Here is a 14299-nt window from a genome sequence, read left to right as displayed (position 1 = left end):
CGCGCTGGAGATAAAAATGATTTTTTTGTACAACGTTGCCATTACTCGCTTTGAAATCCTTGAGTTTGTTAATCAATAATTCGTTAAAGTTTTACAAAATATGAAATCGATAATAAAACAAATTTCAAATTTCAAATTCGGGCTTCCAGATACCCATATTCGCAGGAGGAAATGTTCAAATTTTCCGAAGAAAATGTTCAAAACTGTAAGTAATATAATCTACTAAAGATAAATGCTAAACAAAGGATTTTAAACACGTATTATACAAATTCAGTTATCAGGTATTTGATAGATGTCTATTATGCTTAAAGACAGTGGGAAAATGTCTTTTTTATTTCATAGAAAAGATTGTACAAATTGATCGATTTAACTTTCATTTTATCTCCGAATATTTGAGAGTCGTATGTATCATAATTAATTATTTTCCTTAACAGCATTAAAATAATCTAAGCTCATTTCAGGAAATAAAGGATCGGAACTAATTAAATTCAGTACATTATGTTAAGCAACATTCGACATTTTCAAAAGCATGCAAAAGAAACAGCCTAATCTAATTTTTTTTTAGTTATATATATCTTTGCTTAAAATATTTTCAATTACTAAAATAAGCTTTTTTTATTACCTTTATTGTACTATAAAATGTACAAAATTATAGGTTACTTTACTATCGTAAAGCTTACATAAATCTATTACAAAAACGTTTTTGAAGCAGCGTTAATAATGAGTATAATATCTACAGATTTTTGTATCACGAGAAGCAGTGCAGATACGATACTTACAGATAGTATCTTCAGAAAGAAGAAACTATGATACCTTGATATCGAATAAATGCAGTTAATATATTAAATTGTTAATATATTTCCTCTTGCTTCTTTCTTAATAACTTCCCTTTCTTTAGCTTATTCATTGTAAGAATAAGATGTGCAATACATAATACATGCTAAATAATATATGCTTATCTTCGGTTTCGGTAAGTTTTTTTAAGTTACTGGTAATTATGGTAAGTAAGTTTCTGCATTCTAAACAAGGCTTGGAGAATCAAACATTTTTTTAACACTACTCGAAATTAACTTAGTTATTAGTGAATTCTTTTTATTTTAACTTTTAGTTGTGTTTCTGTAATTTAAAATGTAAGAAATCGGATGATAAGAGCTATACATCGTTCATAGAATCCTAATGAATCAAATACATGGAATATGCAGTTCTTTCAAAAGTCAATATAAAATTGCGTAGAAGTTAATGTTGAACTACGAATTCCACTACAAAACTAATTTGCCGAAAAAGAAAATCCCTTCTAGCAGATTTTAATCTAAAATCTTTAGACGGCATCTGTTTCTCTTTACTATCCAAAATACTAGATAACCTTAGTTCATACATCAATCAAAGTCTACTTAAATTCTCAATTTTAATATATAATAGAAATAACCGACTTGAAATGAGTTGTACAACAAGGAATAACAAGAATAAATTTTATTAAATACAAAAATATTTTACTTAAGACGCATGAAACTTATACTTTTTTTCCCTGTTAACATCTGAATAAACAGACGAAAAAATTTTGCAGAACTTTATTGTTGCTCTCAGAATTGTTCGGAAAGTTCTAAATTAAGATATTTTGGTACGAAAAGCACTTTTTACTCTGTTTTTTGTATCATGTTTCTAACGCTCTCTGAAGAAGCAATTAAGAGCTATTACAATCTCCATAATTTAATGGCAATTAGGAAAATTAGCATTAAGAGCTAATTGTGAGAACAAACAAGTGGTGGGTGAGAGAAAAAAATGCTTTGTTCGAAAAAGTGCATATGCAAAATTTCTTGCTGAAATGCCCTCCAAAGTTTTGAGTTTTTTTTTTTTTTTTTTTTTTAAAGGGCAGCAACGAAAATTCAAAAATATTTTCATACTTTTATAAAAATATATATATTTATTTTTTGCTTACTAAAAAACACAAATTCATTCAAAAGATAGAGACATGTAGTTATAGAAATATTAATAAAATAAAATAAAGCTTAATAAATATTTGTGTCGTTATTAGTTATTAGTATAAACGAGGTCTATCAAATTAGAAAGTTTTCTTTCCTGTATTACAATTATAAATGAATTCCTTTTTGCATGTGAGAAATTTATTTGCTCAGTTGGCTTTTGTAATTAATTCTCAGTCCTAAGCATGTGGTACATTTTGGACATTTTCATGTCAGATAACTATTTAATCTCCAAATAAAAACTTCACTCAGATGGACTGTTTGTTCACAGCTTTGATTTGAATGAAACTTTAATTTATGGATACTGAAACATATTGAAGTTCTTACGTTAACAAATTTAAAATATCCTAGATAAAACGGCTACATATAGTTACATGCAGAAATTGCAATAGCTGCAAATAAACTAAAAGTGAGACTGCCTTATCGATGGATCACACTCTAATGCAAATATATCTGTGCATAGAGATATCAAAAAGACAAGATTCGAAACAAATTAAGGAATTTCAATTACAAAAATCGTTATAATACTGCATTTTTTCTATAATGCTTTCACAAAGTTTTCATGCGCATGGTTCTGACTTAAAAGGATTTTATCGCTTGTTCTAGTAACTTTTCTTCTATTTATTTCACTAATTACGTCAATGCGTTGCCTCTCCTTCACGATTTTGACTTTTCTTATTTGAGAACAATAGAGCACCATCCTCTTGTTTTCTCTCTATGACCCTCTATATTTTTATCTTTCTGACACTGTTTATCGCAAAGTGAAAACGATAACAAACGCTGACATAAATTAAGCATGATTGCCAGGGGTTGGATGTGTTTAATATGTAATATGAAAATCAGAAAGTACTTTAAATAAGCTTTTTAAAAAATGAGATAGAAAAATAAAAAAGATAAAACATTTTGCTGTTAAAGAGCTACCTATATCTTATGACATAACTCAAGCCTAAGACTTGTTAATATACACTGGTGAAATTTTAAATTGGGTTTCTGATTTTCAATCCTTTGTATTTTAATTCTTATGAAGTTTAACTGTTCTTGTTTTGTTATTTGCTAAAGTAATTTTCTTTTGTGAAGTCCATAGGAGGCGGCGTAAGGACGGTCGCCAGAGACGTCAAAGAACTACATTTACCAGTGAACAAACCCTTCGGCTGGAGATGGAATACCACCGAAATGAGTACATCAGCCGGCCCAGAAGGTTTGAGCTGGCCGAATCACTAGACCTCACAGAAACTCAGATCAAAATTTGGTTCCAGAACCGCAGAGCCAAAGACAAGAGGATAGAGAAAGCTCAAATGGATCAACAATTTAGGTAAGGCTTCATTTCATAATCTGTGGTTATTTTGTATGCGTGAGGTTATACATTTCAGTCACCGCACACGTACATTAAATCACTGAAAACTGTTATTTCGGACGAAGCTAGTTAATACGCACTTAATATGCAGTTTACATGTTTCGCATTTGAGAAGCATTTGCTTCTACAAAATTTACATCAAAATCACTGTATCTGGTCTGTTTTTCTTCTTTCTCTTCCTTATGAGGAAAAGGATAAAAAAATTGGAATAGAATTGCATAAACTGTGAGTAAAGATACTTTAAATGCACAAGTATTTTAAGCCCTTGATTAGAAGAAATGATTAATGCCAGCAAATGTTAAAAATCATTAAAATTTAAATTCAGAAATTTTAGTGTGAAGGTATAATGTTTAATCGAATCCTTACATATTTGCTTATATATGGCCAACTTCATGTTGCAATGTTTCGTCATAAGTTTGAATCCTATAATCATGTAATTTAAACCGAAAATAATCATAATACATTTTAAAATTTTTCATATATATCTGGTAATTAATTGGAAATACTTAACGCCTAGTGCCAAAAAATACATTTTAGTGGAAAAGGTTGAAATTTCTTCAGACATTTAACCCTACGGCCAGTAATAAAATTAATACTATTAAGATATTTACTGTACTAATGCAAAAATGTCTTTCAAAGAAATTATATCTTAGGGCAAGAGAACGATATTAAATATTTTAGAACTTTTAATAACAGACGCCTGATTTCGTTTTCAAAAGTGATTCGAATAAAGTAAAATTTTCGCTATACAAAAATGTTGTCAGACGCAGATATGAATACCAAGGTTTTGAAATGTGAATTTCTAAACGTTACTTTTTACGTTATAAACACATTAATATACATGCAGTGATTTCAAATTTTCCTTTGTAGCAGCACTAAAATTCAGAATTTTGTGTATAAGAAATTTTATCTCCTGCTGAAGGAATGACCATTCCTTCAGATGGAAAGGATTTAAACTGCATGATTTTGACAAGTTTCTCATCCTTAGTTTTGTAGATTACTAATCTCATCCTTAGTTACTGTTTGCGCGCATTACTTTTCTGACTTTTCTGATTATTCAAGAAATTTTCATAAATTGTTTGAATACTGCATCAATATAAAATGGCCAATTATTGTGCTTTTGATGTAAGAACTTTTAAAGTTATTATTAAATTTGAAATCGTACGAAAATTTCGACTAGTTACTTTCCTTGTCTCAGTCATGGTGATTATGCACTCAGTATTTTAAAATATATAATTATACATAACTAAAGCTTTTAAGTTATACATATATTTTGTATATTTTATTAATGTTAAGAAAAAAAATGTGCAATTATAGGATTTGAATTCTTATATCTTTAAGTTTTCTCGAAGTTGTTATTTTCTGCTTTCATATATTTTTCTCTAGAAAATCAGAATTTCAATGAATTACGACCAGCAGTACAAACTATAACTGTGTGCAAGTATAAAATTACCAACTCTTATGCATAAAAATGTTATGTCAAATATATTGCTCTAAAATGTTATTTTAAAAAATAATTCATTTGGAAATCTAAAAAATAATAACAATTAAAAAAAAAGGTTTTAGCCTAAATGGGCGTTAGCCAGGATAGCTATTAGTCTCAAAATGGCATTTTACATCGAATCACAATAAACGGCTGTATCACTTTTACAAATTGTTGCCACCAAATGTTACGGCTCGGTATTATATTATTTCATAATAAATAATGAAAAATCTACATGAATGTATGTATGTTTCTCGCATTACGAAAAAACAACGGTACCTAGAGTCATCAAATTCTGAATAATGTAGTCCTCCACCTGAGCATGGGTACCTAGAAGTCCGAATTTGGAATTCCGAAATTGCTTTACTGCCCATTTTATATTTTGTAAACTTTTAACGAATTTTTATTTAAAAAACTCAACAGTTTCAAAGCGAGCAGTGGCAACACCGTAGGAAATAAAATATTTTATCTGCAGCTCGCGAGATTATCTGTCGGAAATTATAAAGATATGCTGTTTTCAAATATTTTCAACTTAGTGTGGCGTTAGCCCAAATGCTCTCGAAACGTGTATGTGTCTACATGTCTGGAAATGAGGAAAACGCCTGTTTGGGCAAATATAAAATGTGAAAGTTTTCAGTTCTTTTTTTTTTTTTGGGGGGGGAGGGGGGATTAAGGAAGGTAGATAAATTCTGAGGATAGAATTGCTCTAAAGTAAGAAACATTTTAAATCAATAGTTATTTTTAATATGTCTTCAAATATATTCATTAAGACTGGGTATCATGTTTTCTGCTTACTTTTGTTTCTAGCTCTCCTGTCACTAGTTTACATTTAACTTTTACTTTTTACTGACCTAAAATATTACCGCAAACATTTTGGACCAATTTCCTTGAAATTTTATATCCATATATTTGTAATTCAATATATGCATTTAAATTCACCAATAAGGGAATAGGTTTTCATCGAAAATATTGCTTTAACTCCATTGTGTATTGTTTACGGAAACGTAACATTATTGAAACGTCAATCAAATGAACGTAAATTGATCAAACAGTTTATTTAGAAAGATACAAAAGAATGAAATAAACAGAATTTAATCTATTATGCTTTCTTTCAATTACATGGCACCTTTAACCTCAATATTTTACTTGCTACCTCAAGATAACATTTCAATTAAAAACTGGAGGAAAACTTCATCAACAAACTTCGATATTCGGATATATGAACAATAAGCAAACTCATAAATGAGCTTTGCACTTCTATTGAACCTGTATCTCCAGTGGCAACGGAAATGCAAATTTTTTTAATACACGAGTTACGGAAGCACCTGCTGAAATGTATCGCTCAGCATGAAAAAACTTCATAAACTTGAGTTATGTGTATAATACAAAAAGCTAAATACTCAGATGATTGCTTTTTAGCACAATTTCCGTCATCAACTCAGGAGCGGAAATTGTCCAGGTGATATGTTACAGAAATACGATAGAACCGTCTACTGTTATGAGATCAATATTTTGCGAAAATGTCTCTAAATAACTACCTGTTGTTAATAGGATAAAAATCGTTGTTGGAGAGTATTTGCTAGCACCTGCGTTGGCAGGTTCTCTTCTCCTATCGCTGTATTGTTAAGAGGTTTATAGTTCTCTTAAACTGGATGTACGCTTAAGAGAGTACACACTTTATTTTATTCTTTATTTAATTTTACCAATTTCAGCTTCAGTAAAATGCTATTCATATTTGATATGTTTTGTATTTAGAATCTTTTTCAAATGTTTCGAAAGAAAATTTTTTAATGTTTAATTCAGTACAGACCTTGCATTTAAAAATAATTAATTGCAATTGGTTTAATGACAATTTAATTACCTAAAGCAAGGCAACATATATATATATATATATATATATATACTAAATCAGTAGAAAATAAACACTGCTTAGTGCGTAGCTAAAATGTTATCTGATAATGAAAACCCCTTTACAGACAATGCAGTTTTTTTTCTTCTACTTTCATTTGACTCTTAGAATTCGATATCTTGTTCATAATTTGATACACTGCTTTTAAAACAGAGAGCTGTGTTCTAACTAAAGTGGTGAATGTTGCTTGTTCGCAGAAAATGTTGCTGGTGTCCAGAAGGAAGTACTGTGTAATGAAAAACACTGTATACTGAAAGTGTACACAGAAATGATAAACATTGTGTACTGAAAGTGTACACAGAAATGACAAACATTGTGTACTGAAAGTGTACACAGAAATGACAAACATTGTGTACTGAAAAACCGCAACTTGTCAATAAAATTCAACCGTTTTAAGGAGCTTGACTATCTTCCTTACAGTCCAGACTGAGTTCCAAATGATTATTATCTGTTCTCTAAACTGAAATCTGACCTTCGCAGAAAGAGATTTAAAATGATAATAGTGTAAAAAGGACAGTTGTATAACATTTTGAGGATAGGTTAATTTCTTTAGAGGCACAGAATGGCTCATTAAAAGATACGAAAAGTTTATCGAAATACAAAGAAATGGTATCGAACTATACATTATTAAAATGTTTTCTATTTCTTTTCAAGTGATATTAAGCCTAAAAATTTTATATTTACCTACTATATATCCTTGTACGGCGAAATAGGAATCCCTCAAAAATGCCAAATAGAATTATTTTTTACATCGCAAAATGTTGCTCGTATTTATGAACGATGGGTAGACTAAAGAACAATTAAAAAACTAAGAAGAAATTAAACCTTGGACTGACGCTGGTTTTATAGAAGATATATCGATTTTGTTAAAATAGAGAAGGGATCCTTTTCCTTTGGTAAACAAAAAATTTTCATTTTAAAGAGCAAATTAATTTTACCCCTCAGAGAAAGGGGACTTCCAATATGTCTGTTTGGAAATTAATAGGTTCTTTTCTCTACTTTTTTTTTAATAAAACCAACACCAATCGACTTTTTTTTTGTTTAGTGTTATATCTGATATTATAGTCGTTATATTCCATATATATTAATAATAAGTTCTGAATTCTACGGTGTGGCTCCTGAAAACCAGTAGAGATCGTACAAATATTTCACATTTATCTTTAAATACGAAGAATATTCCTTTTTTGCTATCTATGCAAATCACGGCTTTATTTTCAGATAAAATACATAAAAGGGAGAAAAATCATATAGAAGATTCTCATTTTATGTTACTACAGAATATTATTGTTCTCATTTTAACTAAAAATTTCAAATTAACAAACATTAACTGAAAATGATTGCGACTTAAAATCATAAGGTTTGGCAAATTAGATTTATTAATTTTACCAAACAGCTAACCAGGAACACTGCATCAACTAACAGCATCAAAAGTTCTCAACTAAAATTAAGTAACAGCTACTGTAACTGCTATACTACATTTTTAGTATATCGGGCGTCTTCTTTTTACACTTATTTAATTTCTATTCCTTTTTCTAAAATAGTAACACTTTGGAGAAAACGTGAAAGTGCGGACGAATGTAAAACCTTAACTGATAGGTTAAAATCGAAGTAGTATTTTTAAAGTTGTTAACACTTAGCAAATATATTACAGGTAATGTGGAGAATATTTTGTGCTTTTGCATTTACTGTAAAGTGCTTCTATTTTCTTCCGTGCAGCCATATAAAAAATTAGTAGCTTTCGCAGAGTTCTCACCACCAGTTTTTCTAATACATCAAGAGACGATATGAGAGCGAGAGGGAATTCGTTAAGCTCAGTTTATCGGAAAGGCTTAATTTCTCCCCTCAGCTTAAAGTAGCCGGTTTATAACTTGATTAATATTAATGTTGATCACCATGTGATTAAATACGAGATTGGTGGGAGCAGGTGAGACGGGCGTTGTCCTTTTTCGATCTCCCGGTTCATTTTAAATCCAGACAGCCAGCCGCATGCGATAGAGATTGGATGATGTCAAATTGCTGTGATGAAGAATGTGAAAAGCAGATTAGAAAGATGAAGAGCAAGTAATAGTCATATAAGTACTCGGTTTTTCGCACAAGTAGTTCTTACTGTGTCAGGTTTTACGCTAAATTATTGGCTTAATAAAAATCAGGAGATACTAAAAAAATTCTTAAAAATCTTCGAATGTTATGTGAAAGATATTAGAGATATTTCAAGCATATTTATTTAATCACAGAAATAAAAGCTTAATAAGAGGAGAAAATGTTTTAGATGAAAATTAGCGAATGCAATGCATGTGTAACTTTCCGATTGGTACAAATGGGTTTTGCTGTTATAAATGTATCAGAAATCTACATTTTTCTCTATAATTATTTCCAGTTTCTGTAAGTATTTGCCAGTTATGAATCTCAGTATATAGAGATATCATTAGAATATACTTATCAGTACATATTAATAATATACACTTAGAGATATATATGTTACTGTGAAAAGCGAATACTATTTTAAACATAACGAATGTTCAGACGTCTGTCTTTAAAATACATTAGTAATTGCAAGATTAAAATACCTGAATTGGAATTTTTGAAAATAATCTTAAACGTCTAGTAGATATTTGTATCATTTTCGTGCATATCATAAATCACTGATAAGTGAAGCCGTATTCTCACTTTCAGGAAATAAATCACAATAATTGTGCCGAAATGCAATTTATTTTCAGTTAATAAGTTCATTTGAAATAACGTATCACAACAAAACGATACATTTAGAATTCCAATTTCTATATACTTAAGGCTGTTCACTGAAATTCTTCGAATAGGGCTCTTTTTATTATGGGTTTACAGCATTTACAAGGTTGTAGAAGCATTAGTTTATTTCCTCTGGTGCCGGAAATAAGGAAATGAGTTCTGCCGTTGACAGGATTCAAACCACGGATGTTCCATTTTTGCTAGCTAGATGTGGATGTGTAAATCAGCTTTCCTGGGATAAATCACCAAGAAAAGTGATTCTAAACATACATTTTCTTATTGCTAGCTAGAGTTGGAATCAGTTACATCAGCAGAGCACCACGGAAATTGTAATAATTCCTCACAAGGGGATTAAAAATGTTCTATATAATTTTTAACAATTTTCTAGTTGCTAACTTTTCCTTTTTTCATATTTAACCAACTTGAAATAACTGACTAAGTTACACTGAGATGTGAACAAATAATGTTGATCTGATCGAAGATTTTGCAAGTTTGGAAATATGCTCAAAATGTACAGAGAACTGTGAGGTATGCTTCAAACCGATATATCTCCGCCAATTTTCCATCACTTATTTGGAGATGTTTGAAGCAGACGGAATTGTTCAGTGTTCACAAAATAATTTGATCTGTTCGACGAGATAAGAAAAATTGAAGCAAATATATCTTCAGAATTGAAGAAAATCGGCGAGAAAAGCGGATCTCGAGATAGAAATTTCAAAATCGTATTCCTGTCGAAATTTGAAGTACTAATAGTCGGAAAGTTACGTTTCAAGAATAACCCATGTTTTCAGTGAAAATTATTCACATTATGACTGCAGTTTTAAAGGTGTTGTTTGTCAAAATATGCAGAGGATACAGAATTAGCATGAAAGACTATTTGCAGTAATGAGGATATAATGTTATTCATTGATGCTGATTCTTTTAAATTTGGGAAATAAACCATATGATAAAAAATACTGATTTTTTTTATCATTCAGAGTATATATAAGCGTTTTGAGACAGCCTACATTTCTAAATTTTACAGATCTCGAAGCGCATCCTTTATTGAAAATCAAAATATTGCTATTTACTGCAAGAACCCGACATCACTTTTCCATCAAACCAGTCTAAGTATTGAAAGAAAAACTGAAACAACAGTTAATCGGAATGTAAAATCTGATAGCTCTATATACTGGTGAAGGATTATAATTTACCAACGGCATGACCTGATGAGCAGAAAATGTCGAATAGCAGACAGAAAAGATTTCCAAACAAGAATGGGTTTCGCTTAGTAATTAAAAAATAAATAAATAAATAAATAAATAAATAAATAAATAAAAATAAATAAATAAAACTGCAGTATGCAAAAAAATGTTACAAAGTTAATGCAGTGCTAGACAGTTTTCTATATGTATATATATATTATACTTTAACATAATCTGTTTTCGCTCTTTGTAATAGATCTTTCAGGCTTTCATTTATCCCAACTTCAGCTGCGATATTTAAACATAACCTGGATTGAGTTTTTGAGTTTTTTACCTTTGCTTTTAATTTTTATTTTCATCCACTCATTTGGTAATATGTCTCCCCTCACACACCTTCATACCTGTACGGTGATGTCTCGCTTTTAGTCGTCTTTCTTCTCTCCCTCATATGAAAAGAAGAGTAGTTCTAAGATTTTTCAATTTTTATTTTTGTTACCTAAATAATCAAGTGATTTCTACAGCCTAATTCCACGAACGTTTTTCCATGAACGTTTGACGTTTTTAAGAAACAAATTTCAATACTGTTCCACAGTAAAATTTTTACAAACTCATGTACATTGTGAAATGGATATAAGTCCGTTTAGTTCGGCCTTGTTTATGGTGCAAGTGGTATACGCATATTATAATTATGTTAAGTTACGTCTAATCTATTAAAGATTTCGAACGTGAAAAGGTTCTCGGCCTTTGAACTAGGTTACAGATATTTAACATTAAAAAGTTGAGATTAAACAAACTAAGTTTTCGCAAAATCAAGGAAATGTTGTACTTCTAACTTAAAACGTTTAGAAACAGCAAGATGAAACCTTTTTTTGACATGTATTGAAAATGCCTAAAATCCAATTTAAAACTTGCATAGGAATAATGTAAATTAAAATTAAAATCAAAGTACAGAATATAATTTTTAAGCACGATAGTATCCTAATAAGATAAACAAAACTTCACATTTAGTATCAGAATAAATTACGAAGTAAAATTATTTTTTATTGCATTTAATGTACATCACAAAAGAATTAAAATGTAGGAAACTGCAGTGATGCGTCTTGCCGGTTTTAAATGCTACATGTTTTAATAGAATTTCACACCTGTCATAAAATAATGATGTAGTAGCTTTCATCGTTCCACCCCCGCTGTACTAGTGGAAGCAGATGTCTCTCAATTAATTTTCCTATTTCAATAACCACTGTAAGAGATAACGGTCTGCAGCAGATGTCCTTGCATTTTAAAAGCATGTCAAAATTTCATCCAACAGTGGCAGTTATTACTACTTTAAAATTACAATATACTAAGTTTTATATTAATATACTTATATAAAATATTAAGATCATTATGATGTATTTCTTGTAGAACATTTACGCACACAAAATTAGCATCCTGTACGTAAGAGAAGAATAAAATGATTAATTCATATACGTTTCATCCTTTTTTTAAATCGAGAAAAGAACTTTATTTAGCCTGGAACATAACTTGAACGTAAAACTACGTTTTCAAACACTGATTTCGTTGTATTGAGAGTTAAAGTATAATTTTAATTACTCATAGTGATTTATTCAAAGAATGCAGGAAAGTTTTATACAAAGAATGAATATTTGCATAACTTTAAGGCTACATTAACACTTCAATTTATAAACTGCATCCAATTTGTGATTTGATTTGAAGTAGTAGAAACATTCATACTGATAGTATTCTACCTTAAATATATTCTTTAAAACAATTGAAATGAGAAACAATCTTTGAGACAGCTGAAATAAGAAATTGTAACTGCATAGGTAAATAAGGTCTCGGTCGAAAAATTGTATTTTATATATTATATAATGGATACAGGTTTAAATGTCCCCAGTCGAGTGTTTAATGTCAAGCGTATAATTGATTGTAGTATGCGTAATCACATCTTTGGCTGGCAAATAAAATGCACACCTTTGGATGCCAAAGTCTCAACATCGCAAACGATTGCAACACGTTAGTTATCTAAATTACGAGTATTAGGGGGAAAACTGACCTTGATATTTGATATATAGGATAGGGATACATAGGACAGGGACAGGTTATACTACCAGGATAGGGGATAGGGGATATTAGGATAGGGGGGACTGCTACCCCCTAGACTTACTGTGCTGCGTTCATTCTACTTGAAGCGTCCTACTATTGGATACGAAGTTCTGACAGCGGGAACACAGAATGAACTTTTCATGCTAATCTCGGCATACAGCGGAAGTTGGATTTAGTTGATAATATTCAGCCCTTGATTAGATAATTGACTTGTTGCAATCGTTTGCGAGGTTGACACCTTGCCAACCAAAAATGTGCATCTGAGTGTTTGCCATTCAAGTCTGAGCTCGAATTAACACTCGAAAGCCAAGTTTTCGGTTTTATCCGTTTTGTGCACTCTCTGAGAGTTTTTTAACTAAACTGATTGTGAAACTTTTGGTTTCGTTCATTCGTTCTCCCAACACTGTTGTAAGGTCAGGTTGGAATTCTAATATTCATCTTTTCTGCCTCTCAGAGTGGAATGCGATCCTATGTCCTATGGTAATTATTGCTCATCTGAATGAGTGCTATCACCCCTCTTAATTTGTAAAAACAATTTAGAATCACCCTGCATAAAAAATTTTGAGATGGCCAAAGCCCTGAATAGACATCGAATATTTTAATAATAACTATTTTTTGTAGGCGCCCTCACGGGAAAGTTGTATAGAAGGACGGACTGTTGTATAGAAGGGAGTTCGAATACCAGAGAAGGCATGGATGTAAATTGTCTGCCACCTCATAAGACTAAACGGTGGCTCATAATAAAGTGGCTAGCGCGCTTCCGCCCTTGCTTGTGACCAACGCCTATAATAGCTAGTGACCACCTCAGGGAAGAAAAAAAAAACCTAAATGTTTCAGATTTTTAATGGTCGCCCAAAGGGGTTTGTTAAGGTCTTTTACTCTCTAGTTGAGCTCGTAGTTTACCAGTCTTCTGTTACATTCACTCTTAACCTCCTATTTTTTTTTCTTTTTAGCTTTATTATTAAGCACCATTTTCGTTGCACTTATGCCTTATACAATTCAAAAGTACAAAAATTTTAAGAAAAGAATAACAGTATACGTTTAGAATTCTCGATGCAGAGTTAATTGTTGCCATACAATTTTTTTTCACCTTTTTTTTCCCCCATACAATGTTGCCATTGCTCGCTTTGAAATCTTTGAATTTGTTAATCAAAATTTCGTTGAAGTTTTACAAAATACGAAAGAGATAAATAAGAAAAAATCGAAATTCAAAATTTGGGCGTCTAGTTGCCCATGTTCAGGGGAGGACTGCGTTATTCAAAATTTCATGGCTCTAGGTACCGCTTGCTTTTTCGCAACACGAGAAACGTGCATACATTCATGCGGGCTGTTCTTTATTTAATTTGTTTAAATATAATACAGGGTGATAATAATCGGTTGCAGCAATTTAAAAATGATACGCCATTTATAGTGATTCAACGCAGAATGCCATTTCGAGACTAATATCCCTTTTGGACTAAAAAAAATTTTTTTTTTTTTTTTTTTTTTTTTTTTTTTTTTGTAGACGACAACGTTTGAAAAGGATCTCCCTTTCTTACT

The 14299-nt window shown here is 30.8% G+C and overlaps 1 protein-coding gene across 1 annotated transcript in view; it reads left to right on the top strand.

Annotated features, from left to right (window-relative positions):
• Nucleotides 1-14299, top strand: part of LOC118201194 (uncharacterized) — a 79875-nt gene that overhangs the window by 58562 nt on the left and 7014 nt on the right. The window contains exon 2 of the mRNA XM_035373244.2: nt 3057-3291. Within this exon, the coding sequence (XP_035229135.1) occupies nt 3057-3291 (235 nt within the window). The remainder of the gene's footprint in view (nt 1-3056; nt 3292-14299) is intronic.

Source organism: Stegodyphus dumicola, chromosome 6, assembly GCF_044657685.1.
Source record: "Stegodyphus dumicola isolate Sdum_Otavi_A_Nest chromosome 6, ASM4465768v1".
NCBI lineage: Eukaryota > Metazoa > Arthropoda > Arachnida > Araneae > Eresidae > Stegodyphus > Stegodyphus dumicola.
This window is presented reverse-complemented; position numbering and strand designations above follow the sequence as displayed.